Source organism: Lynx canadensis, chromosome A3 (genome assembly GCF_007474595.2).
Source record: "Lynx canadensis isolate LIC74 chromosome A3, mLynCan4.pri.v2, whole genome shotgun sequence".
NCBI lineage: Eukaryota > Metazoa > Chordata > Mammalia > Carnivora > Felidae > Lynx > Lynx canadensis.
In genome coordinates, this window is record NC_044305.1 from 45,233,998 (window position 1) to 45,260,958 (window position 26,961).

General features: G+C 39.4%; 1 protein-coding gene across 3 annotated transcripts in view; it reads right to left on the reverse strand.

Moving 5' to 3' along the window:
* Nucleotides 1-26,961, reverse strand: part of RALGAPA2 (Ral GTPase activating protein catalytic subunit alpha 2) — a 324,646-nt gene that overhangs the window by 234,687 nt on the left and 62,998 nt on the right. For all 3 annotated transcript variants that reach the window (XM_030310205.1, XM_030310203.1, XM_030310204.1), the window contains exons 5-10: nt 21,905-21,948; nt 18,972-19,149; nt 18,051-18,166; nt 14,638-14,776; nt 12,303-12,502; nt 3,583-3,810 (exon numbers count right to left, since the gene is read on the reverse strand). In XM_030310205.1, coding sequence (XP_030166065.1) covers nt 3,583-3,810; nt 12,303-12,502; nt 14,638-14,776; nt 18,051-18,166; nt 18,972-19,149; nt 21,905-21,948 — 905 coding nt within the window. The remainder of the gene's footprint in view (nt 1-3,582; nt 3,811-12,302; nt 12,503-14,637; nt 14,777-18,050; nt 18,167-18,971; nt 19,150-21,904; nt 21,949-26,961) is intronic.

Consider the following 26,961-nt stretch of genomic DNA (forward strand, 5'->3'; position numbering starts at 1 on the left):
AGAAATACCTGGAATGATGCTCTTCTTAAATTAATAGTGAGTAGTGCTTTGAACTTTTTAGACCCATGACCTAAGTAAGCCATTTTATAGAAGGATATACTATTTGTGTATAGTATATACATAAATAAATTTTTTTTGTAGAAGTTTCACAGAGAAATACTAATCCTAACAACATGCAGTACACTCTGAAATGTTCTGGTCTATTCTATTACATTATTAAAAAAAAAATACCAGTTTTTGATGAGCTGATTTCATGACCTACAAATGGTCACAAAAGGTAGTCTGAAAAACACCAGTAATAAGACAAATTTCCAGTGGAGTGACCCTGAGAACACAATTGCCCTACCTGAAGCTTCTACCATTCACTGCTAGCTGCCTGCTGGGAGTAGCAGTACACTGAGGCTGAATCTCGTCTCTACTGTTACCATCTATTTCCACTACCTGCAACTCACTGAACCATCCAGTCCAAGGAGACTTGCACAGGTTAGCCCCTGCCGCGAGCCACTCTGCCCCCATGCTCCTCATCTGCATTTATTTCCAGGCCACATACATGGACATCTGATCTTCTGCCACCACCACGTACTGTTCTCCAGTGTACACACACACCTTACCTCCCCACTGAGAACATGCACTTCCTGAATGTACATTTTAAACTTTAATGGCCTTTAGGCTTAAATATTAATCTTTAAATACTTTAAAACTGAAAAAGAAATCACAAGTATGAAAGAAGTCACATTTTGCCATCCATAAAAGAAAAATTCATCATTGACCACAAGAGGGCAATAGAATGCAATGTTAAAACTCACGTCCCTTCAAGTGTCTCTACTTCATATTTTAAAATGTGCAACATTCATATTTTAAATTTCACATATATGCTTTCAAATTAGATTTGATGAAGAATAATTATAAAATGTAAAAAAATATTTTTTTGGCTTCACAGCACAAAGATGTCTCAGAAGTTCAATCATAAGTAGTCTGCAGTTGCCTACCAGACCCAAGCTACTTCAGAATGGAATTTAGATTGGACTTAGGACTTAAATGGAATTCAGAATTTAGAGCATGCTCTTGCCAGGGGTGAAATACCAATAATGGAGGCAGACAGACTCTGGGTATAAAAAACAATTTACATAATAAAGGTAAAATCACATCAATTTAGCATGTATCTCTTGTGTAAATTTAAAAGCTTTGTCAATATATCTAGCTTTTGTAGTAAGCACTAGCTTCCAAGGGTTCAAAACACTGTTACAAATTGGGGTCTGCAAAATATGGCCTGTCATCCAAATTCAGACCACCACATGATTTTCATAAATAAAGTTCTTTGGGAACACAATCATGTTTATTTGTTACTTGCTGTCCATGGCTGCTTTCTCACTATGAAGGCAGAGCTGAGCAGCTACAACAGAGCCCACGTAATCAATAAACCCTGAAATATTATCATCTGGTCCTGTACTATATAAAGTATTTGATCTCTATTCTCAATTATATGCCCTCTATGCCCTTGATGATTTCAACTCAAACTGAAGTGTTACCAAGCACCTTCTGCAAGTACAACAGGAACACAACAAGGCAACATTAATGGAGGGAATAGGGTAGATTTTCAAATCATGGACTATTATGATAGAAGAATGTTTTGGCAGCAGGACATGTATAGTCAGATGACACAGCAGGTGTGGGCTCCAAGGAGCACACTGGTCAAAGGAAAAGGAGGGAACAGGAGTGAGAAAGCCCCCTGCATGACTTACCCAGTGACGGTTCACAGAAGGAGCAGGAGACGAGGAGCCCAGGAGGGCTAAAACTGCACACATGAACATGAGTCTGCTAAAGAAGCATTCAAGTCGGGAGAAGCTGAGGTTAGGGAAGAAAATAAGCTAAGCTTTGTCCTCATTATCATTAAAACACCTCTTAGAATGTCAGATGAGATCACAAGTGGGCATTTTAAAAGGCAAATGTGGAAATAAGAAGCAAGGTCTGGACAAAAGGCTTGAGTGGGAGTTGCATGTCACCGATGAAGGCCCTAAGGAGGCAAAGTGTGCAGTGACAAAAGAAGAGGCTTAAGCCCAGAACCTTGGTCGACTCCTGGAATTTGGGGTCAAACAAAAAAAAGGGGCCAAGAAATGAAGACACAGGAAGTGAGAGGAACCAAAACAGTGCTGAGCCACAGAATCAGAAAAGTATTTTACAAGGGGAATTTTCACTACAGTTTAAACTAATATTTTAAGTCAAAAATTTTTATTCATTAAAATTCAAAATATTTTAAAACCTCTAGATTGCTGTGGACTATGCTGGGACTTTCATTCTTGGTTGAATTTTCTTTAATGAAAGTCTCAGAAGTGAAAGGGGTCAATCACTACCTAGAAGTCTCGTCCCTCCACAAAAAGCTCTTCATGACACACATGCATCATTCGTGTGCGTGTACACAATCCCTCCTCCCCACCAATAATGGGTCTCTGCCGTTCGAGGGCCTCACCCTCTGTGTGGGTGCACGGACTAAACCACTACCCCTCCATCACGTGCATATGCCCACAGAAGAGTCAGGTTCTGTTTCCCAGGGCACTAGTACCAAGGTGCAGGTGGCCAGTGGCTCCACCCCACACCACAGAGCTGCTGTTTGCTCCACTGCACTGCAGGTTCTGCTTCCTCTGTCAGAGTTTCTCTAAAGCAGCACTACTGACATTTGGGGCCAGATGTTCTCTGTCATGGGGTAGCAGGGGCCCTGTCCTGTGTAGGGTAGGGTGTTTAACAACATCGCTTGCTACTACCCAGTAGATGCCTGTAGCACCGCCCCCTCCCCAGTTGTGACAACCCAAAATGTCTCCAGACAGCACCCAATGTCCCCTGGGGGGGGCAGAGCTAGCCCCAGTTGTTGCTCAGGGCTGCTAATCGTTGCCTGGCCTCTGATCTATGCTGTCTTCTTCCTCACCTGCACCTACTTTCTTGTTTACATTTCTCCTATTCCACCCACCACAGTGTCCACCATAGGTATGCTATGTCAGCGTCTTGGCCTCAGCCCTTGCTTTCCTTTTATTCCTCTCCCCACTCAGCTCATTTCTCTGAAGTCATAAATATTTCTATCATATGCATTATTTGGTGTCATAAATATTTCTATCATATTTCTATCATATGCATGCCATGCGTATGTGTAGGGAAAGTACACGTGTTTGCAGAAACGTCCAGAGAGCTCCCTCGGACCCTGGGAACACCACCAGCCTGAGGCTCTTCTTTGTGATGTTCATTTGTTGCTGAGTATTCAGCAAGGGCTTTCTTCCCACCTACCACTGGGTTTATGGGAGCACAAGGGTATTTGTGGGATGATTTGTTCATATACAGAATTTCCTCTCCATGTGTAGGAATTTTACAAGAACAAAATTTTAAAAAATCCTAAAAGAAAAATATCACAACACTCCACATGACAAATTCATAGTGGGATTAGAGGGATAATTATTCAGTCTTGTAATGTAGCCCAACACATCCATAGTATTTCTTGCAGTACTATGAGCAAAAGAACAAGAACAAAACTCTTCAATTTCATGAACTTACACCACACACACACACACACACACACACACACACACACACACTAACCTGGCGAAAGACTTCGTTCACAAAGTTGACATAACCTCGTGTTGACAAGAGAATCCGCTGCACCATTTCATACACTGTGCGGTGCTCTTCTTCAATGCTACAAAGGCTGGAGTTGCTGAGTCTTCGGTCAGACAAGGTGCTGCTGTTGGAATGGTTTCTGTCCTGCTCTGTGGGCCCACTGCCATCCAGCTCCGGTGCTCTCTCTTGCCCTGCACCACCACCAACAGTCTGGAAAAAAGTCATTACCACTTCTGAGAGAGCCTTGTCTTCAACCCTCAAGAACACCCAGTGAACCTGAAGGCTTGTTTCATCTTAAAGAACTCTGGTAACCATCAGCTTAACAGCAAGCTGGACAACAGCATTGCTCGGAGCACAAGGGGTTCCAGGACCTGTACTCACCAATTTTCCAATTCACCAACTAACCCCTCTCCAACTCAGTTATGTTAACAGGAAAACTACTAAATTATTGCAAGGAGGTGAGGCTGTGAAAGTCCAGCAACCTACAAACTTTAATTTACATTTGTAAAATCACATAACAAATTGTGTCAGTGAATTTACACTATGATCACCTCTGGCCTCTAAATTCAGCACTTACTCTACGGTCACAGAGATCTTGAAGTTCAGTGGAATTTTTGCAGCCACAATGTTGGAAAGCATCATTTGATTCAAAAGATTAAATGATATCTGATGGAAGAGTGTCAAGATCTTTAGAGGGTATTTTATAAGAAGAATTTTGATCTGAGTTTTATATTCAGAATCTCAGACTGAACTTAACTGAAATATTTACAAAACTTTAAATATTTAGAAAACTTTATGAGCACAAGGAAATAAAATAATTCATGCAATGACTCACAAAGTTTAATGTTGAATTCTGCTCTCATCTCCCCATAGAACTAAAGGTTTCCTCCAAATAAAATACACATATAATTTTGTTTTGTTTTTATAAATTCCACTATTACTTTTTAAGTGTCAAAAATGTATAAGCCAAATACCACTAAACTTCTACCCACTGTGAATATGTTTTACAAAAGTGATAACATATGAGTAGTACAAAATAATAATTTCAGTAACTACCAAGGACAGTTTGAAAGCAGATATCCAAATAGCAATCTCTAGGGAAAATTAATGGAAGATTATATTTATAACAATTTTTCTCTTCATGCCTTAGCTATTTAAGTCTGTGTGGCTTATCAAAGGCACTGTCATACTGTGAGATGAGCTGTCCTATAGAAATTATTTCATCCTTCTGATGCATCAACTATCTTCTGTAGAAAAATAAAATTGTACTCATTTTTCTGATATATACACACACACATACATATATACATACATATACATATATATGTATATATATGTGTGTATATATAGATAGATATAGATATAGATATAGATATAGGCATAGATATATAAAGGTTGGATTAAGTTTAATGTCTCTTGTGGCTCAATAACCTGTGACTTTTTGATCAATAACTCCCATTTTCCTCATAGGCAAAAAAAGAAGAAAAAACCCTCATGTATATATACACATATGGCAGCAAATTAAAAACTGCCACAAATTTGGGGCGCCTGGGTGGCTCAGTCAGTTGAGCGTCCGACTTCGGCTCAGGTCGTGATATCACGGCTCGTGAGTTTGAGCCCCATGTCGGGCTCTGTGATGACAGCTCAGAGCCTGGAGTCTGCTTCAGATTCTGTCTCCGTCTCTCACTGTGCCCCTTCCTCATTCATGCTCTGTCTCTCTTTCTCTCAAGAATAAAACATTTAAAAAAATTTAAAAAAATTGGCCACAAATTTGATCTACAACAGGCTGTGTGACTGTGTTAACAAGTGTAATAGAGTGGAAGAGACCTGTTCCAGTTTCAGGCCCAGGCCAAAAGGCTGACAGCTCCACTTCCCATCTTTTGGAACATTTGCTAATAGAGCCCTGAATAGCCAGGGAAGAAGTCTCGCGACCCTACCAGAGAGACTGCATGGAAAGAGAAGCCCTGCTGAACCCTACTTTCCAACTGCATCCAGGCATTTGAATAGTCATCTTGAACCAAGATGCCACCAGCTGAAGACCACCACCCACTGACCTCACTTAATACCACATGAAGCACAAGAATTGACCAACTAAATCCTGCCCAAATTCCCTACCCCAAAAGTATAATGTTTAGTGTGACAAAAGGGCTATTGTTTTAAGCCACCAAGTTTTGAAATCATTAGATAACTAATTGGATAACACAACTATTAGGTAATTTAAACAGTATAAATAAATAGGTTTAAAGGTACCAAGTAATTTAAAAAATGTACTCTGAACAAACATACAGAAAACCAGAAATAGACCCATAAATACAAAGAACTGGTGGCTGCCAGCAAAGGGGATGACAGGACAGGCAACATGGGTGAAGGGGAGTGAGAGGTACAGGCTTCCAGTTATGGAATGGATAAGTCAAGGAGATGAAAGGCACAGCATAGGGAATATGGTCGATGGTATTTAATAGCACTGCATGGTGACAGGTGGTAGGTGAGCACAGCATAACATACACACTGGTCAAATTCTATGTTGTACACCCGAAACTAATGTAACATTGTGTCAGCTGTATTTCAATTTAAGAAAATTAAAATAAACTTTAAAAAATGAAAAGTGAGTTCTGTTATCCAAATAGAACACCAGAGATGGATTTCCCATCATACTGTAAACTGAAAGCTTCTCTTGATAGAACAATGCTTTCCTTAGCCTTAGTCCCTACTCTCCCCACAAAAGGCCACTTTCTAAAAACATCTTTATGTTCTGACAGACGTTTATAATGGCAGTGAGTGATGAGAGTGAAAGCCAATTGATAATCCAAGTCTCCTCATTCCTTATCTCTTTCATGAAGATTAACAGTAAAAGCATAAGTAAGAATTAATAATGGAGAGAGTCCATTTTCCACCCACTAAAACCAAGCTGGAATTCTCAACTACTATTTGGTATTAGTTGATTCTGGTGGCAAATGCAAAAATAGTTTTTACTTCTTCGGCACATGATGAAGCCTCCGTCAGTGAAACAGACCTATCTGAAGCAGACCAGGCCTGCACTGCCAGGACTCAGGAAATTGCACGATGCAGGCTGCCACTTAATCCTTCCCATCACCCCTCCCCAACACCCTGGTTTCTTCTCAACCGACAGCTCATATTGAGACTTGTTCACTCCCAGGGTCAAACTAAACGGGGACACTCACAAAGAAGGTATGGAACGAGAGGATGCAACTGCCCTTCTATTGGTGATGCCTGATGCCACTCAACTTCCTTGTCATGATTTGCCTGCATGGTTGGGGGCAGACTGCATTTGCCTTGGCAGAGCTCTAGGACACAGAAAGTACTAGAGTGGAAGTCAACAAACAAATGAGTTTGTATAACGTACAAACTCGTATAGGGTTGTCAATTTGTGTAATTCACTTTTTCTAACTGTTCATCCCACGAAATACAACAATTTCAGGAAACCCACAGCCCATGAATCATTATTGAAGAACTGATTTACAATTAGTAAAATTATAAATAAAAAATTATAACACAAATAAATGTGATCAACTGATACCATCTCAAACTTTCTTTTACATTCCCAAATGGATTTTATGGGTTATAATGTCAGTTAATGCGCTTATAGAATGGTAAAAAATGGTCACCGCTGACATTTTAAAATCACCCCTCTGCTTTCTCTAATGTATACTGAAGCACTTTTATCTCATACAAAAATGAATTACTGGGGCACCTGGGTGGCTCAGTTGGTTAAGCATCCAACTCTTGACTTTAGTTCAGGTCATGATCTCATGGTTTGTGGGTTCAAGCCCTCCATCGGGCTCTGCAATGACAGTGCGGAACCTGCTTGAGATGCTCTCTCTCCCTCTCCTCTCTGCCTCTCCCTCACTTGTGTGCTCTCTCGCAAAATACACTTAAAAAAAATGAATTACTAAAGACTAAATAATACTTCACTAAAAATATTTTCAGCTGAAATGATGCACCAAGAATGTTCAGGTTTATACTGTTGTTGCCAACACAATATATGGGATATGAGAGCAACTATATTTTCGTTCTCCCTGAATGATGCCACTGAACAAGAGTATTTGTTAAACCAGACTCTCCAAGGTGGTAAGAAAACTAAGTCTAGACGATGTATTGATTCCTTTCCTCCCTGATGAAAACTAATGTCAAAGGTATTAATTCTAGATCCGGAAGTAAATTCACTTTGGAAAACACACACACACACAGACACACACAATCTCTCATCTATGACCTTTAACACAGAATGGCAAAAGTGTGAACTCTATTTGGAAGCAGCACTTAAAATACTGTTTTAAAGGGATTTTTACAAGAGCAGCATATTCTTTGAAAAGAGATTTTGGATCACCTCATTTAGTGATATTCACTTTACACAGGCAAAATTATATTACATTTGAAATTCCAAATAAAAAATTTCAGGAGACAAAATTATATGTGCTTTTACTCCCGCAACTCTGCCCCCCAAATCTAATATTCAGGTGCTTAAATTGCCTTTTCTCAGGTACACTGTAAACAAAGAGAGGAACACAGTGGACACATGTGAGATGAGGTGGGAACACAGCTGTACAGGCACAGAAAGGACTACAGGAGACAAGTGGTCTGCTGAATAATGACCATGCCTTGATCTCCAGAACCTTAGAGTATCTTACCTTTTATGGCAAATGGGATTTAGCAGATGTGGTTAAATGAAGGATGTGAGAGGGGAAAATTATCCTAGATTACCTGGGTGGTCCCAATGTAATCACGAGGATCTATAAGGAGGCAGGAGGATCAGACACAGAGAGAGCAATGTGAAGATGGAAACAGGGACAGAAGGTGTCATGATGAAGGTCCATGAAACACAGAATGCAGGTAGTCTCTAGAAGCTGGATGAGAAAAGGAAATGGATTCTCCTCTAGAGTCTCCAGAAGAAACACAGACACCTTGATTTTACCACACTGACACTGATTTTGGACTTCAGACCTCCAGAAACTCAAGATAGTACATTTGTGTTCTTTCAAGCCACTAAAACTTTGTGGTAATTTGCTACCGTGGCAAAGAAAACTTACAACAACTTACTGTGAGGCATATTAATAGTCTACACAATGGCAGTGGCCATTTCTAGGTGCAGCCATCTGCAGGGGTGTGAAAGCACTGGGCCTGGAGAGTTGTCTTCCCATCACCCATTCCCTTCCCTAACGGATACATGGTGCTCCATGTGCCTCCTCCCCTGCAGCCCAGGTGACTCACAGGAAGCTGACCCCATCCACAGCACCAGGGATTGGAAGCCAATCATGTCCCTACTGGGCCATTCACATTGCTTTAAGGCAATCAGTGCCTTGTTATTGTTCTAGAAGAGGCAAGTAACTAAGTTGTTCCACTCAGACAAAAGGGAAGGGATGGGCTTTTTTTTTTTTTTTTTAATTTGATTCAAGTTAACACACAGTGTAGTATTGGTTTCAGGAGTATAATTTACTGATTCATCACTTACATACACCCAGTGCTCATCCCAACAAGTGCCCTCCTTAATGCCCATCACCCATTTAGCCCATCCCCTCCAGTAACTCTGAGTTTGTTCTCTCTTTAAGAGTCTCTTATGGTTTGTCTCCCTCTCCGTTTTTATTTTTTCCCTTCCCTTCCCTTCCCCTGTGTTCACCTGTTGTGTTTCTCAAATTCCAAAGAGGAGTGAAATCATGGTATTTGTCTTTCTCTGACAGACTTATTTCGCTTAGCATTATACCCTCTAGTTCCATCCACATTGTTGCAAATGGCAAGATTCCATTCTTTTTCATTGCCCCAGCAGCAACTTCTTACTAGACATGTCTCCAGAGGCAAGGGAAATAAAAACAAAAATGAACTATGGGATCTCATCAAGAGAAGAGCTTTTTATTTTTGGGTTGTCTCTGAATATGAACAAGGAGGGCAGTGCCCCAGTTGTTGGCAGCCATCTTACAATCTGAGGGGAAGCTGAAGACAAACCTGCCAGAGGGAAAGGGCAGAGGAGGGGAGACTGTAGAGAATCATGGAAAGAGTGTGAGTAAACCATATTCTCTGCCAGCCCTGCCATGAGCTTATTTTATGAAATTAAAATGTTTCTTTTTTATCTTTAAGACAGTTTGAGTTATGGAGTTTTTTTGTTGTTGTTGTTAGGATGATATAACCATCCGAATTGCTTCAGGAGGCCAGGCTTTTATAACACTAAAAAACCAGATAATAAAAGTAGATGACTCACAAGTGTGAATGGCCACTTAAGGAAAAAAATCAGAATCTTGAAGCAGTGGTTAATCTGCTATTCTTGTTACTTCTCACCAACCAAATGTATTTTTCAAGAATGAGAAACTTATTTTCAATAAATACAGGTGACGGTTTTCTAAAATTTTAAAACCAGGTAGGAAAAAGTCACAGCCTTTAAATAGACTGCTCTGAATTGACCTAACAACACAAGATGTAATATAAAATTTATCAAGGGTGTGACTGAGTTTCTTATATATGATTTCATACAAATTTTTGTCTACCTGATAAGTTTTAGTTTTTGTCTACCCGATGGGTGAGTAAAGGTCTCTCAACGGTCCAGAACCGTGTTCCCCTGACTGATGGTGAAATCTTGGCTCATTTTTATTTCCTCTTCTGTGAACTTCTGTTTTATCTCCTTTTGTCTGTTTTGAATTGTTTTTGAGTTGAATTGTTTGTCTTCTTGTCAATTTGTAGGCACTCTCTCTATATTAGAGGCATGAACTCTTTTAATAGCTAAGATGTCATGAATACTTTTCACAGTCTGTGTGTGGCTTTACTCTATCTTTGCACATACAAACCTTTTTCACATTTTTTAAATAAGGTGGAACCTCATTTCTTCTATGGCTTGTGGGTCTTGTCTCTACCTAACGTAGTCTACCACTTCCCAAATGTATATGTTCCCCTAGATTTTCTCCCAAATTTATTGCTTTGTTCTTATATTTAGACCTTAAACAATTTAGAAATTAAATCAATCTGACATCTGACTATGTATGTGATACAAATCAAAGTTCAGAGAGAAAGAGAGACAGAGAGAGACTGAGTTCTTTGAGCTCTCAGGGCTATAGATTAGATTCGATATTCAATGTTATGCAGTCTCATTTCTTAAAAAGAACCTGTGGTTTCTGTCTGGAAGGCTGTGTAATTTTTTTCTTAATCAATGAAAGCCAAATGTCTGTTAGGTCTGTGTCTGTTTAGCTAGATCTCTCTGGCACTCGAAGGCCTTTTTAGTCTAAATCATGACTTTTTTTCAGCTCAAGTAAACATTTCATTAGATCAATTATCACTTCTGATTTTTTCTCCTTTTGTCCTCATGAAGTGCAAGGTAGGTCTGGGCCTGTCCTCAGATCTTATTTATTAACTTCTGATTTTCATCTCTTTGAATTTCTCCTCAATATTGTAGGATATTTCTTTGGAAAATCAACTTTGTTCTCAGCAGAGATCATTACAATCGCCAGTTTATTAAATTTTTAAATTAATGAATTTATAGTTTTTTAAATTAATGTTTTTTTTTATTTTTTTTTACATTTATTCATTTTTGAGAGACAGAGAGAGATAGAGCACAAGTGGGGGAGGGGCAGAGAGAGAGGGAGACACAGAATCCAAAGCAGGCTCCAGGCTCCCAGCTATCAGCATAGAGCCCGACGTGGGGCTCGAACTCACAAACTGCAAGATCATGATCTGAGCCAAAGTCGGATGCACAACCGACTGAGCCACCCAGGTGCCCCTAAATTAATGGTTTTTTAAAGCTTTCTTTTAAAACTTTCATTAAGTCTTTTGTTGCTTTTACTGGAATTGTATCCCCCTCAGACATCTTTGAAACAAGATTCTCCAGTTCTTCAGTCAGTTCTTATCAATGGGGCCACATGCTCTGGACCTCAGTTTGGTGCTCCCTCATCAAGGTGCTAATAATCACTCAGCTGTGTGCACTCTCCCAGCTCAGGCCTAGGTCACACTTCTGGAAACTCCAGAGTATCAGCAAACCTGCTCTAAGTGGACCTCACTTTCTGCATAAAACCATTACCCTGCTGTGGAGTGGCTGCTCTCAAACTTCCCCACGTGGTCCTGCTCTACGTGGTGCAAAGTCTCTAAGTAACTCAGCCTTCTGGGAAAGTAACTCAGCCATTTGTGCAGGACTAAGGCTGCAAAAGAGAGTAGGTACACTACAGGCCCCATACAGAAAGAGGTCTTCACTAAAGGCCTCGGGGAGAGACAGATTTCTCTTCCAGGGATTCTATCAGGGCTTAACAAGCACTCTGAAATCCTGAGATGGTCTTCCACTCCTTCCCCTGAGATCCCAGAGGGCATTTGGCAGTCTCATGGGTCCTCTCCATGGCCCACCTGTGTGATTCCTGAGGGTCTTCCTGTTATTGGGGACTGGGGAAGCCAACACAGGCCCCTGGTCTTATGCTCCAAGGTCACTGGTACTTGAGCAAAAGAGGGAAAATGAGAGAGTCAGGAGTGTGCACACAACAGCCATCTCTCAGAATGTCTCCTTGGCCCCCAAGGTTGCCTTGTCATGGCAGTGTCAACTGAGCACTGAGAGTGCGGCCTCAGAGCTTCCCCTGACACCTCAGCAACACAGACAAAGCCACCAATAAACCAGTCCCCATAACCAACATCCCTTAAGAACCAAGAACCCTAATAACCAATTACTTTGGCATGTGTTAGTGTATTCCTACCTAAGTAAAAGAACATGATGAATGGCATACCTGTATGATTTTGGGCAACACATCAACTCCATTTTTAGTGTTTTGTGTTGTAGTTAAATACTTTTTTTCCAAAAAGAAAGTGACAATCCACTTAATAAAAACAACGCGAGCTGCCATGTATGGAATTTTTGTACTGTAAATGTTTTCATTGTCTCGAGTTGTAGTAATGTACACTGGCTTTGGTCTCATATGGGGGATGTCTGGAAGAAAAAACAGCACATATCAGGTTAGTGAATGTAACCCCCACAGAAGATTCAATTTAACCAAGCAGATAAATATCTGTCTGTTTGAACTGCGACTAAAAAGAACCAGAAATTATTAGAAATGACATCTTTTGGTAGGCTTGTTTCTGATTCTGCCTTGCAACCTGACCAAGATGGGATGGTGGGTACTGCTGTTGTGTGCTTGTTACAACTGTGGTATATAGCTGTGGAAGTACTAAGCTAACAACTCTTTTTAACAAATTTGAGAAATGACAGATTATAAGCCTAAAAATATTTTCACATATATTATAGTTTATTTTATCTTTATTTTATGACAAAATAATTTAATCTTATTTTATGACAAAAAAATAAAAGCACATATACACATTTTTTCATCATTTTAGGTATTTTAACATCCAATACTACACTAACCATAATCCACTGGACTTTTAGTCTTATATCCTTTTCCCTTTAGATGAATCCAAAGAATAAAATCAATACAATCTACTTTATGTTAGAAAGAATTCATCTTTGAGGTATCAGACAAATTAATAAGAGGTCCATTCCTCAATCTTTAAATTCCATAATCAATACAAAAAATTACATGATGTTGGGTTTGAGATACTACTTGCTGTATGTCCAATTCTCATACTAACTTGTATCCACTTGGAGAAACCTGCATGAAGCAGTTCTCAACAAATAACTTTTAATTTCAGCACATTAATAATATGTTTTCTACATGAATATAGACTATAAAATCAGAAACAAATTCTGAAAAAATATACCCACATATAGTTAACAAAATACACATCTCAGTACCTCTAAAGTTTAGTACTTCTACATCTTTCAAAATGCACCAAGTTTTTGCTATTTTTCCCTTCTCCAAGGATGCATGTGTGTTTGTGTGTGTGTATGTGTAAATAAACACCCTAAGACAACTGAATTAGTAGTCCACATTCTCCAGATGGATTAACGTCTGTCGTGATCTTCCCCTTCCAAAATTGTTCCTGATCCCGGGTGCCTGGGTGGCTCAATTGGTTAAGCATCCGACTTCAGGAAAGGTTATGATATCAAGTTCATAGGTTCAAGCCCTGCATTGGGCTCTGCACTCACAGTGTAGAGCCTGCTTGGGATTTGCTCTTTCCCCTCTCTGCCCCTCCCCCACTCATGCTGTTTTTTTCTCTCAAAATTAAATAAACAAAAATAAACAAAATTGTTCTTGATTATTCATCTTAACTAATTTCAACTGCTTTAAAACAATAGGGAGAGAAAAATTTGCCCCCCACTGCCACCAATCTAAGGGTGCTTCTGTCCTATGAGCCCTCATTTCTTTTCCTTTTTAAAAATTTTTTTAACATTTATTTTAGAGAGAGACAGACAGAGTGCAAGAGGGGGAGGAGCAGAGAGAGAGAGAGGGAGACCCAGAATCCGAAGCAGGCTCCAGGCTCTGAGCTGTCAGCACAGAGCCCGATGCGGAGCTTGAACCTACAAACTGTGAGATCATGACCTGAGCCCAACTCAGATGCTTAACCAACTGAGCCACCCAGGTGCCCCATGCCCTCATTTTTTATAGAAGAAAAACTTTATCAGCTAAGTTAGAAACTCCCTTATGTTTCCTTCCTTTCTGGAGCTTACTGTCCCTGGGGTGCCTAACTGCCCTAGCATCGGTCCCGCCACAAGCTATAAGCAGCACCTGCTGGATGGAAGATCCAGTATAAAAGGGCTTACTGTGGGCAGCTGTGTAGCCTGGGCTGGCTTGCCTAGCCACTGAGCAAGGTCTGGGGTCTCACCATACCCCGCCACTCCTAAGAAAAGACCTAAGGGAATGCAAGTTTTTTTTTTTAACATTAAAAGTTTTCAATATAATTACAACCAAAAACCCATAACACATGTCAAATTATTCTGAGTACAGGAGCCATAGTCCCCTTTATTGCTGTGAGATGAGGTACCTCTTGAAGCTTGTACAAATAGGTAAAATCATTTACTAGGAAACTTTAAGCCTCTTGCAATAAAGTTACCATTAAATATAAGAATAAAATGGCTATTTTACTTAAAAATAATCAAAGGCCACTTTGAAAGAGACTGAACAGCTTCCCTGTGGACATCCTCTAGATACAACCCAATGTACTTACCAAGTACAGGTTTGTAGATGTTTGTTAACTTAGTAAATGTTGGAAATAAATGAGGAAGATAATATTTTCGAAACAATGTAAAAAGAAATGTAAAACCAGTATCTTGATTCTCCTTATTCTTCCACTCCAAGCTTGCAGCCTTTGGATAATATGTGGAAAAGAACATATGTACATTTACATTTCAACTTAATGTATACTAAACTGAAATGCTGTTATCTTATTAAAATTCCTGTTCTAAACACACAAAAAAATATTTTGACAAATAATGTTGACAGTCATGTAATGAAATTGTATCTTAAAACTCAAACGACAAGAATAAAAGCTTCAAAGAAAAGACCTAAGGGAATGCAAGTTTTTTTTTAACATTAAAAGTTTTCAATATAATTACAACCAAAACCCATGACCAAAATGGTAACTACGTGAAACACGGTTTTACTGAGTATAAAAAAAAAATCACACAATGATATCCTATCTTTTTAAACTGGCTCTACTACATCATGCCCTTATTTTTCCCCACATGTTCTCTATAAGGATTTAATATTCTTTCTGCCCTTAAACATTTAGTCAGATGTAATCTGGTGGGTTTTTTTTTTTTTAACACAAAAAAGGCCATTTATAAGCAACAGGAATTTTTTAAAATTTTGTTTAATGTTTATTCACTTTTTGAGAGATGGAGACACAGTGTGAGTGGGGGAGGGGCAGAGGGGGTGGAGGAGACAGAATCAGAAGCAGGCTTCAGGCTCTGAGCTGTCAGCACAAAACCCAATGCGGGGCTTGAACCCATGAACTACAAGATCATGACCTGAGCCGAAGTCAGATGCTTAACCGACTGAGCCACCCAGGCACGCCTATAATAAACAGGAAATAAAGAAATAACCCCTTGCAAGGATTTCATGCAAAATCAGTATCATTAAAAGGCAAAGCTATGGAAACTCGGAAAGTGCATTCTCCTTATTAAAAGCACTCCACAGGCTAAGATAAGCCAGGCCTGCCAGTCCACCTGTACCTGTTACTAGTTCTTAGTACTTGTTAGAACACAGAGTGCTCTAAAGCAGAGCTTCCCAACTTCCTTCATGATGCAGCCCACTTAGAAAATGAAAATACTTTGTGCAGCATCTGAGGTAAAGGGATGTGGAACTTTGAATGCCCCTGGGGCAGAGGGGCTCAGTGTCTGTGACCTGTCAGAAGTTCTAATACACAGAGTATATCAGAAGTTCTCTGGGGTGAGCCAGTGGAGAAAAGGGAGAGAAAAAGAGAGGGATGGACATGAACATACAATTCTGCACATGATTTATGCACAATCTGCATAAAAACCACCACCTTATATCACCGGCATCCTTCCTCCACTGGGATTCTGGGGATTGTGTGACTTATCTGAGGTCACACAGCTCATTAGTGACATATCTAGAATGAGACCCAAGTACACCAACACATCCAAGTTCTCAATACTTCATGCTGATCTCCTGGGACAGATGGAATGCCCTACCACTTCTGAACAGGTGGTTTGAGTTGCAGGTGGAAATGCAGAGTTTCCAGAAGACAACAGAATACGCCAGCCTGCTCTTAGGATTTTGGAGTCCTTGTGTTTCTGGTGCTGGCTAAAGGAAATGGGAGAGGAGAGTACACAAGATTGCCCAACAGGACAGAGTAGTCAGAAAGGGAGCCAAGGAATGAATCTTGAGAAACAGCAGACAGAGACAGTCCCCAAAGAAAAATGGCAAGAAATAAAAGGGGAGGAGGAAAGCAGGAAGAAAACATGAGAGGAGAGAATATCACGAAGAAGGGGCAGTCACCGTCAAATCACCTGAAAGATGATTTGAGTAGGGCAAAAACTAAAGTGTCCTTCCTCTAGACTTGACCACTAGACCTCCTTCACGATCTTGGGCCTCCGTCTTAGCAGGGACAGGGCAGAGGCAGGTAGCAGTGAGTGTCAGGTGAGGAAGTGGATTTAGCAGAGATTATGACATCAACAAACTTGGTTGTGGAGGACACAGAGATTGGACAGAGTTCCCAGGAAGAACTCAGGGATGACCAGTGTTTCCCAAAAGAAAGGAATCCAGTAGTTTTGAACCATATCAATGCTTAGAAATGTAGACCAAGAGAAAGAGATCGCCCACTGAAATCATAAACTAATGATATTAGCTCTGTTTTCAGTTGGTAAACATCAGAGAAAGGAGCCTGTGACATCAAGCAGACCTGTGCTGACAGCACAAAGAAACACCTCTATGTGCTCCCACCCAAATTTTCCTGCCTGCTCTGCCTATTATTTCCAGATCCGCCTGTTCAGCCTCTGGGCCTGCCTCCTCCTCCATCCACCTTGCTAGCCTAGGGATCAGGGTTCAGGAAGGGGCAAAGAGGCAAAAATAGATTAATACACTATGAGAAAACAGAAAATATATATGGCTCTCTGCCCCCACTTCCTGGCATAGAGCCCCTAAAACTCTTGTCATGTCTTAAGAGGTAAGAGCACTGGGAGCATCTTTTGTTCTAGTAAAACAACTCTGGGTGGGCTCCTGGATGGCTCCTGAGTGAGGGCTGGTCACCAGAAAGACCACACTGTGATTAGAACTTGGAATTTTCAGCACCCCCACCCCAACCCTTCCATTTCTCCAGAGGGGAGAGGGGATAGAAATGGAGCATGTCTATGTAAGGAAGCCTCCAGAAAAATCCCAATGGCAAGGGTTTCAGGGAGCTTCCAGGTAAGTCAACATATCCATGTACTGAGAGGGTAATGAAACCCAACTCCACATGAACAGACATTCCTGTGCTTGGGACCCTTCCAGGCTGTGCCCTTTGTATCTCTTCATCTGGCTGCTCATCTGTATCCTTTATCACATACTTTAATAAAGTGGTAAATGGAAACAAAGGTTTCCCGGAGTTCTGCGAGCTACTCTAGCAAATCAGTTGAACCTGAAAAGGAGTTGTGGGAACCTCTGATTTGTAGCCAAGTTGTATAGAAGCAGTGGGTAACCTGGGGCCTACCACTAGTAACTGGCACCTGACTGTGACAGAACCATCTCATGGGACTGAGCCCTTCTCCTGCGGGATCTGATGCCATCTCCAAGCAGACAGCCTCAAAGCAGAAATAAACCGTAGGACATCCAGCTGGTGTGGCAGAGTTGTCTGATGGGGGAAAACACTCACACGTTTGGTAACCACAAGTGTCAGAAGTGAAGTGTTCTGTGTGAATGTGGTAATGATCTAAAAGTAGGTGGAGAACTGAATTCTTCCCGTGATATACACACTTACACAAAATAGTACATATGCCAGGTCTCTGCTGATGTGACCCGGTACATACTCTATTTTTAGTATCATATAAAATCACCTCAAAGTAAAAAGCAAAGGTACAAATGCTTTCTCTTTCCCACAGAGAGTAAGACCATTACTGAATTATCCCATGATTTTTCTCTTACCTGAATAACCATATATTTCAATAGTATTTGAAGAAAAAAGCATGTTTGGTCCTCAGCAATTTTTTCCCCCGATATGGCTGGTAGGAGTGGAGTGATTTCTTCTGGATATACCTTTGCTGCAGAGTGGGAAAAAAAAAAGCAGGGCTCTTTCACCAAAGTTAAAGAGGGTTTTGTTTCTGTTTTTAAATGGTCTCTATTAACATACATCTATCCCTCCACTGGAACTGCTCACACTATACTCCAAGCCAGTGTACATGAAGGGCTTAGAAATATGGTACAAATGCTCATGAAACCACCTCTCCCACTAAACCATTCTTTTCTCTTTCAAATTCTGCTTTGGTCAGCCTAAGATCAAGTACCTGTCATTGGGCAATAAAGTAACATGCATTAATAAAGCAATGGCCCTAACTGGCAAGTTCTTGAAAATTCACAAGACACAAATGGCTGCTATTAATACTCCCAGGAGGCCACTATTGTCCTTCCATGAATGCTGCATGAAATACACAGCTGGCAAAAAAGAGCCTGGGTGAGCAGATGAATGTCCGCTCATGAAACAATCTGAGGAGGACAATAGACAGTAGTTTGGGATGGCGGATTTAAATCTCATTAACAGCCACAAAAACACTCCAGACATACCACGTGTCTCTACTTCCTGCTATTGCCAACATCTGTCCCCTCCCTTCCATTCTTGTTTCCACCACTTCAGGAAATTTCTCCTGTCATCGTTTCATATAAAATAGGCTCCAATTCTTTCAATTCTAATGTCTTTAAGACTTTACTGTGAATATGAGCAGAAAATAACTCCTCCTCTGAACCATCTGTGAAATAAAGATTTCTATGTAGGATAATGACAAACCAAGGAATTCCTCAATGTAACTTCAAGAGTCATTCCAGCCTGTAAGATCTGCTAAAGTTACTCACCATCAGCTCCACTAGGGCTAGGACTGATGAGTGTCTCCAGCGTACAGGGCCCTCTGGATGACATGATTGCTGGGAAACCAGGCACAAGGCAAGCAAAAATCAGCACCTGCTCTTCTGCACAGTTTGTCTGAAGTGCTTGAAGCCACAGAAGAAACAGCCTGATCCCTTCACATCTTATCTAAAAGCAGAATTAAAGGCAACAAAATTAAACACCCAAATGTATACGCAGAGATGCACTGCAATGCAGAATCAGTTCTGAGAAAGAAAAACCAGAAGTTAAAGGTACTGTCGAATTACGGTACCAAGTTCTTCTTAGTGACAAGCAGGCATGCTGCAATAAACACAAGGGTTAAGAGTGTGGGTTATGGAGCCACAGGGCCTGGGTTCAAATTCAGGCTCTGCTACTTTAGCTTAGCTGTGACCAGTGGAGGACTGCTTAACTTCTCTATGCATTAGTCTCCCCCTCTGTAAAATAGGGTAATAGAATTTACCACAAAGTACTGGTATAGGGTTAAGAGAGTTACAACAGTGCCCATATCATCAATTGGTTACCCATGAAAACAATGCAAAGATAATCTTCCTCCAAGTTTACACTATGTTTTGAATAGAGTTTTTGTCATGTCACTACAATATGTACATGTATAATGTAATGTTCTTGAAAATCTGAACACTTAGAGCTAAACAAGACCTTGAAGACCTGGCTCAATGGGATTGGGCAGCTCTCCAGCTTCCCTGCCTTATGTCCCTACTCCATTCTCTCTACCACCTTCATGTGCTCTGAAGAGATGAAAAAAATGTCAGATGAAGCTGCAAGATGCAGTGAGCTCCAAATGCAGGCAACTGAGGGACTGCCTGATCTCCTTTCAACTATACCAAGGTAGTGCAGATTCTTCCAGAGCAAGTGTTTAAGTCAAACATGAGGCTCTGCAGGAAAGACGAAAGAAGTGAAGTGAAGTGAAGTGAAGTGAAATGAAGTGAAGTGAAAAGAAAAAAAGAAAAAAAAAGCAAGTTTGGCTGACTCCCCACAGAAGTAAAATACACCGAGACAGACACCCTGTCTGGAGACAGTTCTACACATCAACAGTAGATTCCAGGGCACACTTTCAGACATGCCCGTGGACACACCACTGCTGTGCACAAACCTGCATGACCACTCACACCTGTCCACTTCTCCCCAAGTAGGCAATATAAGTGGGGACATTGCTGAACACATAACAGACAAAACATGACATGGCTCTATGCGTATCTAACCAAATTGCAGAAAATTTAACAGGAGGAAAATTACAAAATTCTATCATGTCTCCAATTTTTTAGGATAACTGTATTTAAGTTAACAAAATATAAATAAGGCCAATAATAACATAAAGTCACAACCTGATTAGGTTTTAACTATAAGACTATTAATTAAAACAGGAATAAAATGTGGAATCTGTTGTGAAGCTAGGAATAGCTCATCCCCTTTTTTCAACGTGTAAGAGAAGTAACACACCAAATTTAAGTAGCTATGAGTGTTTAAGCTGGTATAAAACAAAAAATATACAGACTTATTATTTTTTAGTTGTCTTCAATGTTTATTTTTTTAATATATTATCAAACTGACTAACATACAGTGTGTACAGTATGCTCTTGGTGTGGGGAGAAGATTCCCATGGTTCATCGCTTACATACAACACCCAGTGCTCATCCCAACAAGTGCCCTCCTCAGTGCCCATCATCCATTTTCTCCTCTCCTCCAGCCCCCATCAACCCTCATTTTGTTCTCTGTATTTAAGAGTCTCTTATGGTTTGCCTCTCTCCCTCTCTGTTTGTAACTATTTTCCCCCTTTCCTTCCCCCATGGTCTTTTGTTAAGTTTCTCAAGTTCCATATATGAGTGAAAACATATGATGCCTGTCTTTCTCTGACTGACTTATTTCACTTAGCATAATACCCTCCAGTTCCATCCATGTTGCTGCAAATGGCATGATTTCATTCTTTCTCATTGCTAAGTAGTATTCCATTTAATATGAACTTATTAAAGTCATACACATAACTCAATTAGCTATAAGTGAATCATCTTCCATAAAGTATATATCCCCAGCTGGCTTCTTTTGTCATTTATGTTTTAGGGTCATCTTATCTAGCATCAAATGGTATTATATATCATTATAAAAGGTATGTTTGTTTTAAAATAAGCCAATGTTAACCTAAAGTTATGCTGCAAACAAATATTCAAGAGTAAGGCTCTGCTGCTCTTTTCTCCCAAAATGGCTCTCAAAACCAGCAAAAGTAATTCAGAGACAACTATAATTTTTTTTTTAATTTTTTTTTTTTTCAACGCTTATTTATTTTGGGGACAGAGAGAGACAGAGCATGAACGGGGGAGGGGCAGAGAGAGAGGGAGACACAGAATCGGAAGCAGGCTCCAGGCTCCGAGCCATCAGCCCAGAGCCCGACGCGGGGCTCGAACTCACGGACCGCGAGATCGTGACCTGGCTGAAGTCGGACGCTTAACCGACTGCGCCACCCAGGCGCCCCGAGACAACTATAATTTTAACAAGATTGCTGGGGTGAACGGAATCTAGCATGTTAGCTCGGAGGCTTGGAGAGGAACCCTTCCCTTTCCTGAGGATAAAACTGGAGCAGCAAGCGCCTTGCTGACGGTTACCTGACTGTACGCAGTACAATCAAAATTAGAACTCCAAATTCCAAACTCTGAATCCTAAGCCCTTCTCCCCAAATAATATTTAAAATGTATATCACAATAAGTTTTGATGTAAGAACAAAAACTCCAACTAATAAACTCCATATTAGTTTTAATTAAAAATAAAGAGTAAGTCAAGTGGTTTTTAAAGATCTTTTTTCTCTACAAATGGCCTCATTTTGTCACTTTACGGCACTAGTAAATTTAAGAATGTTGCAAAATGACATTGCACATTCATCTAAAATAAATACCTTAATAGAATTTCCAGTGTGTAGAAGCTTCTTTAAAGTTGAGCCTGAAAGTTTAAAACACTGAGTTAGAAAGAGTATATAAATTTATACCATACACACAAAAAAAACTCAGAGTGGATTAAGATGTATTTTTAAAAGGTCAGTTTTAGAAAGAAAAATTATACTTATGACAAAAGAAAAGATTTTTTCATTATACTTTTCATTATACATCATACATTTCACATCACACATTATACATCATACATTATACATCATACATCATACATTTCATTATACTTATGACAAAAGAAAAGACATTTTTTTAAAAGAAAAGAAAATCAATGTCACAGAAGGAGAGATATCTTTAAGATAAAATTGCTTTAAGTGTGAAACTCTTCAAAACTCTTAAAATAGTTGGGGCGCCTGGGTGGCGCAGTCAGTTAAGCGTCCGACTTCAGCCAGGTCACGATCTCGCGGTCCGTGAGTTCGAGCTCCGCGTCGGGCTCTGGGCTGATGGCTCAGAGCCTGGAGCCTGTTTCCGATTCTGTGTCTCCCTCTCTCTCTGCCCCTCCCCCGTTCATGCTCTGTCTCTCTCTGTCCCCAAAATAAAAAATAAACGTTGAAAAAAAAAAATTAAAAAAAAAAAAAAACTCTTAAAATAGTCAAAATGACTGATATTAAGTAACACATATACCCACAGTAGATTTAGTGCAAACATCTCATCATGAATAAAATAAATGATTCTTTTCTAATCTCCAAAGGTAAAAATAATATAAAACTACTGCTTATAAAACATTTTTACAAGAATATTTTGCAAATATTAAAGATAGCATGTTTCCTTGCAGTGACAATCACGTTTATATGTTCGGGCCATCAATAAATCCTCTAGCAGAGCTCTTTCGTCACTGTCAAGGAGGAGGAATCAACGTTTACTCAGAACTACACCATTCAACTGCAAAAACTTCAGTGCTGCTGCCCACTTTAATTAGAAAAGTCTCTCTTACAAGGATGGAAACATATTATTCTATAACATGTTCATGTCTTAGTATGGAGTTGGCTTGGCAACCCACCTAAATATCATATGTAGGCTCTAATCTTAACCTTAAAGAAGGAAGTAATCTTTACAAATAAAAAAAATGTATTGGAAGTCAGGCAAGAGAACCTTTTCTTCTAAAGTTCTGGGGAAAAAAAATGACTTCAATCTCCTGATGATAAGTTTTATGCAATAATTAAAACTCACACATCAAATCATATTTACTCCAGTAATGTATTTCAAGAGATGTTCCACTAAGAAATAGAGCCAGTCTCAATAAATTTCTACAGGTCATATTTAAGTGGATAGATACAACATGTTAGTTAAATGCACACAATTTTGTAACTGCTGTTGCTATTTATAACACTTAACACTAAGATTCAGTGGAAAGTCACCATTGTTATGACTATGTTACAACACTAAGTCACCAACAACACTAAATCACCAACGGTTGTGAATGACTAACAGAAGTTAAAGTGCCCTCCTCCCTCTACTTCTGTCACCAAACCATATCCAGTATGTTTTTGGTCTAGAGCCAGCATTTATTGAGCTAATCTCTCTCACAACTAAGGTTCAAGTGTCTGCTCTCATGGGACTATTTTATCCCACACCTCTCCTTAACCTGGGGCCTTGTCCCTTGCCTCCATGTTCACCCATTCTTGGACAAAGGTTGGTCTGCCTCAGTTTAATATTGACTCCAGTATGCCCATGAGGACCTCACGTGGTTGGCAGGGCCAACAGACACTCCACTCCCCAAAAGACTCGAGATTAAAGTCCGCTCACACAGCTCTCCTCCTGGACATCTGGCAAATCTATCATTTTGCAACACATTCTTGGAACACTTTCTCCTGGTTATTGTGCGTGACCACTGGGGCTTATCAGCCCCTCCCCTACTTTGAATGGGTCTACAGTTTTATTTTTAATGTTTGGACTACCCATAGTTGCCCATATCCACTCTTCTCTACAATGGAAAGAAGAAAAATACTTATAAATAGGACAGACTTTACAAAGAGACATACAGAATGTCTTGACCCATATCGGCCAACAGTCCCTGACTTTTTTTTTTTTTTAAATTAACCTGGTAATTTGTTAGAGCAGCAATAGAAAACACATACATGTTTGATGTTTCCATCTTGCAAGAAACTCTTGTACATGTGAAGTAGTATAGCTTGGCATTTACGAGCCAGATTCAGAAGTCAGATTGTTAGGGTTCAAATCTAGGTTCTGCATTTACTGTATAACCTGAGTCAGTTACTTAATCTCCCTATGCCTGAGTTTTCTCATCTGTGAAATGGGATAATAACAGTGCCTACCATGGGGAATTATTAATGAAGTTTAAATGAGTTAACATATATAAATGCTTAGAACAGTGCCTGGTATATGAAAAACACATTTTCCCCATAAGATAAGGCATCAGCTATTCTCTAAGAAACTCTTTTTAAATAAGAACAGCATTAGAAAGAAAACTTGTGCAGTAGGAGCACACAGAATAGTGTTTCAACATGAAAACTGGTGATAAATACCAGAGAGCCTTGCCTGGCTACTTTAGGCATTTCCTAAGGCCCAAAGTTCACAAAGATACCGCTACTCTAACTACCATTATGTAATCTTTTTCATTTTAATTTCAAAAAGTTTCTCTCTCTATATCACATCTGTTTGGAATTTTAAATATCCCATCCAAACTATAATTATACCCACTCCCAAATTTTAGGTGCCTCTTCAACCCTACTGATTGCCACTATATTGATTCATGTGAGGGAAGAGTGAATAAATGAGTAAATAAAATCTAATTAGTTGGACTGATTCTATGAACTTCTAACTTCTACTGGCTTTTATTGTATTTTATAAACATCCTTTTAATGTAAGTCTTATTGCTTTTAAGGAGGGCTGGGTCTAGGACAAGAAGAGTGAGGGGTCTGCACAAGAAAACTCAATAATAAAAAAAAATAATATTTTAATACAATAGTTTCTAAAAATCAAAATTAGTGCCAAACAACCCATGATGAACATTATTAAAGTTTTAAATAAGTATCAGTGTTCAGCTGAGTCATACTGGAGCCTAACATAAAAGGAAAACTGTGTACCACTATAGATATGTTTTCATATATTTTTAATGGTTAATTTTTTCCCAGAACATTTAAGCATTGAAAAAACATTGAAAAACAAAAAACTCAATATTGAACAATCGAAAATTATTAAAACTCACATTAGCTTAAGTTTTGTTTATAACACAGAATGTATTACAATTTTACTCTCCTGGCTTTAATGAAACAAATTCATCAAGATTTTCAAAATCTTCTTTGCCAATGTCATTTTCAATTGTGAGAACTGCCTTGCTTGACGATTTCTCTTGATGAAGTGGCAATCTTTTAGACACTTTTTAAGGTCACTAGTTCATAAAGATAGTTCTAATATAACTTTAACATTATAAAACTGATTCTTGTGTGGTTTTTATTTTTAAAAAACTCCCTCTGTATATCATGCCTCAAACCAATTAATAAGCAAAGACAGTATACCACCAGGAAGGGTACAAGAACACAGAGAAACACCCTTTAGGGTGCTGATGGTGTGTAAGCCGTGCTGCCAGCTGCCAGTGGAGCAGGAACACAGAACTTTCTGGCACTATAATATTTACAATAAGCACAAAGGAACGCAGTCCACTGGAGGAATTTGAAATTAATCTCAAAAGGAATCAGGGAACTAAATATGAAACATATAAAGTATAGAATTTCTAGAAGAAAACATAGAAGATCTTTGTGATCTTGGGTTAGGCAAAGATTCCTTAGACAGGACACCAAAATCACAATCCATAATAGAAAAACCAATAAACTGGAATTTATCAAAATTAGAAACTTTGAATCTTTGAAGGACACAAGTAAAGCAATGAAAAGACAAGTCAGAGATAGGGAGAGAATATTTCCAAGTCACATATCAGGTAAAGCACATAAATCCAGAATACGTAAAGAACTTTTAAAATTCAATATTAAGAAGACAAACTAAATTAAAAAAATTTTTTTTAATGTTTATTTATTTTTGAGAGAGAGAGAGATTGACAGACAGAATGTGAGCAGGGAAGGGGCAGAGAGAGAGAGGGAGACACAGAATCTGAAGCAGCCTCCAGGCTCTGAGCTGTCAGCCCAGAGCCCGACGCAGGGCTTGAACCCATAAACTACGAGAGATCATGACCTGTGCCGAAGCGGGATGCTGACCAACTAAGCCACTCAGGCGCCCCAAACTAAATTTTTTTTTAAAAGTGGTCAATCAATTCATACGTACACTTTGCCAAAGACATACAGATGGCAAATAGCAGAGGAAAAATGTTCAAAGTCATTTGTCATTAGAGAAATGAAAATTAAAACCACAGCAAGGTAGTACTACCACTGAAATAAAAAGACTGATGATACTAAGTGTTGATAGGAACGTAAAGTAATTGGAACTCTCATACTACTGGTGGGAATGTCAACCACTCTGGGAAGCAGTCTGTCAATTAAACATATAATTTTATATGATTCAGCCATTCCATTCTCAAGAGACAGGAAAGTACATGTCTACATAGAGACTTGTATACAAATGTTTACAGTAGTTCTACTTGTATGCAAATACTAGAAACAGCCCAAATGCCCATCAACAGGTGAACAGATAAACTATAGTATAACTATACAATGAAATACTACACTACTCAGAAATGAACTATTAAGATATACATCAACACAGATGAATCTCAAAATAATTTTATTGAATGAAAGAAGCCAAAGGAGAGTATATACTGCATGATTCTATTTCTATGAGACTCTAGAAAATCAAACTAATCTATAATGATAAAAAGCAGATCAGTGGTTACCTGGGAACTTGGCAGGGGGGTGGGAAAAAGGCATGAGGAAACCATTGGGAATGATGGCTACGTTCATGATCTTGACTGTTGTAATGATTTCATAGGTGTACACCTATGTCAAAACTTATCAAAATTAACATCTTCTATACATAGAGTTTATTATCATCAATTATACTCCCAAAAAAGACCAGCTTTGTAAAAAAGGAAAAAACA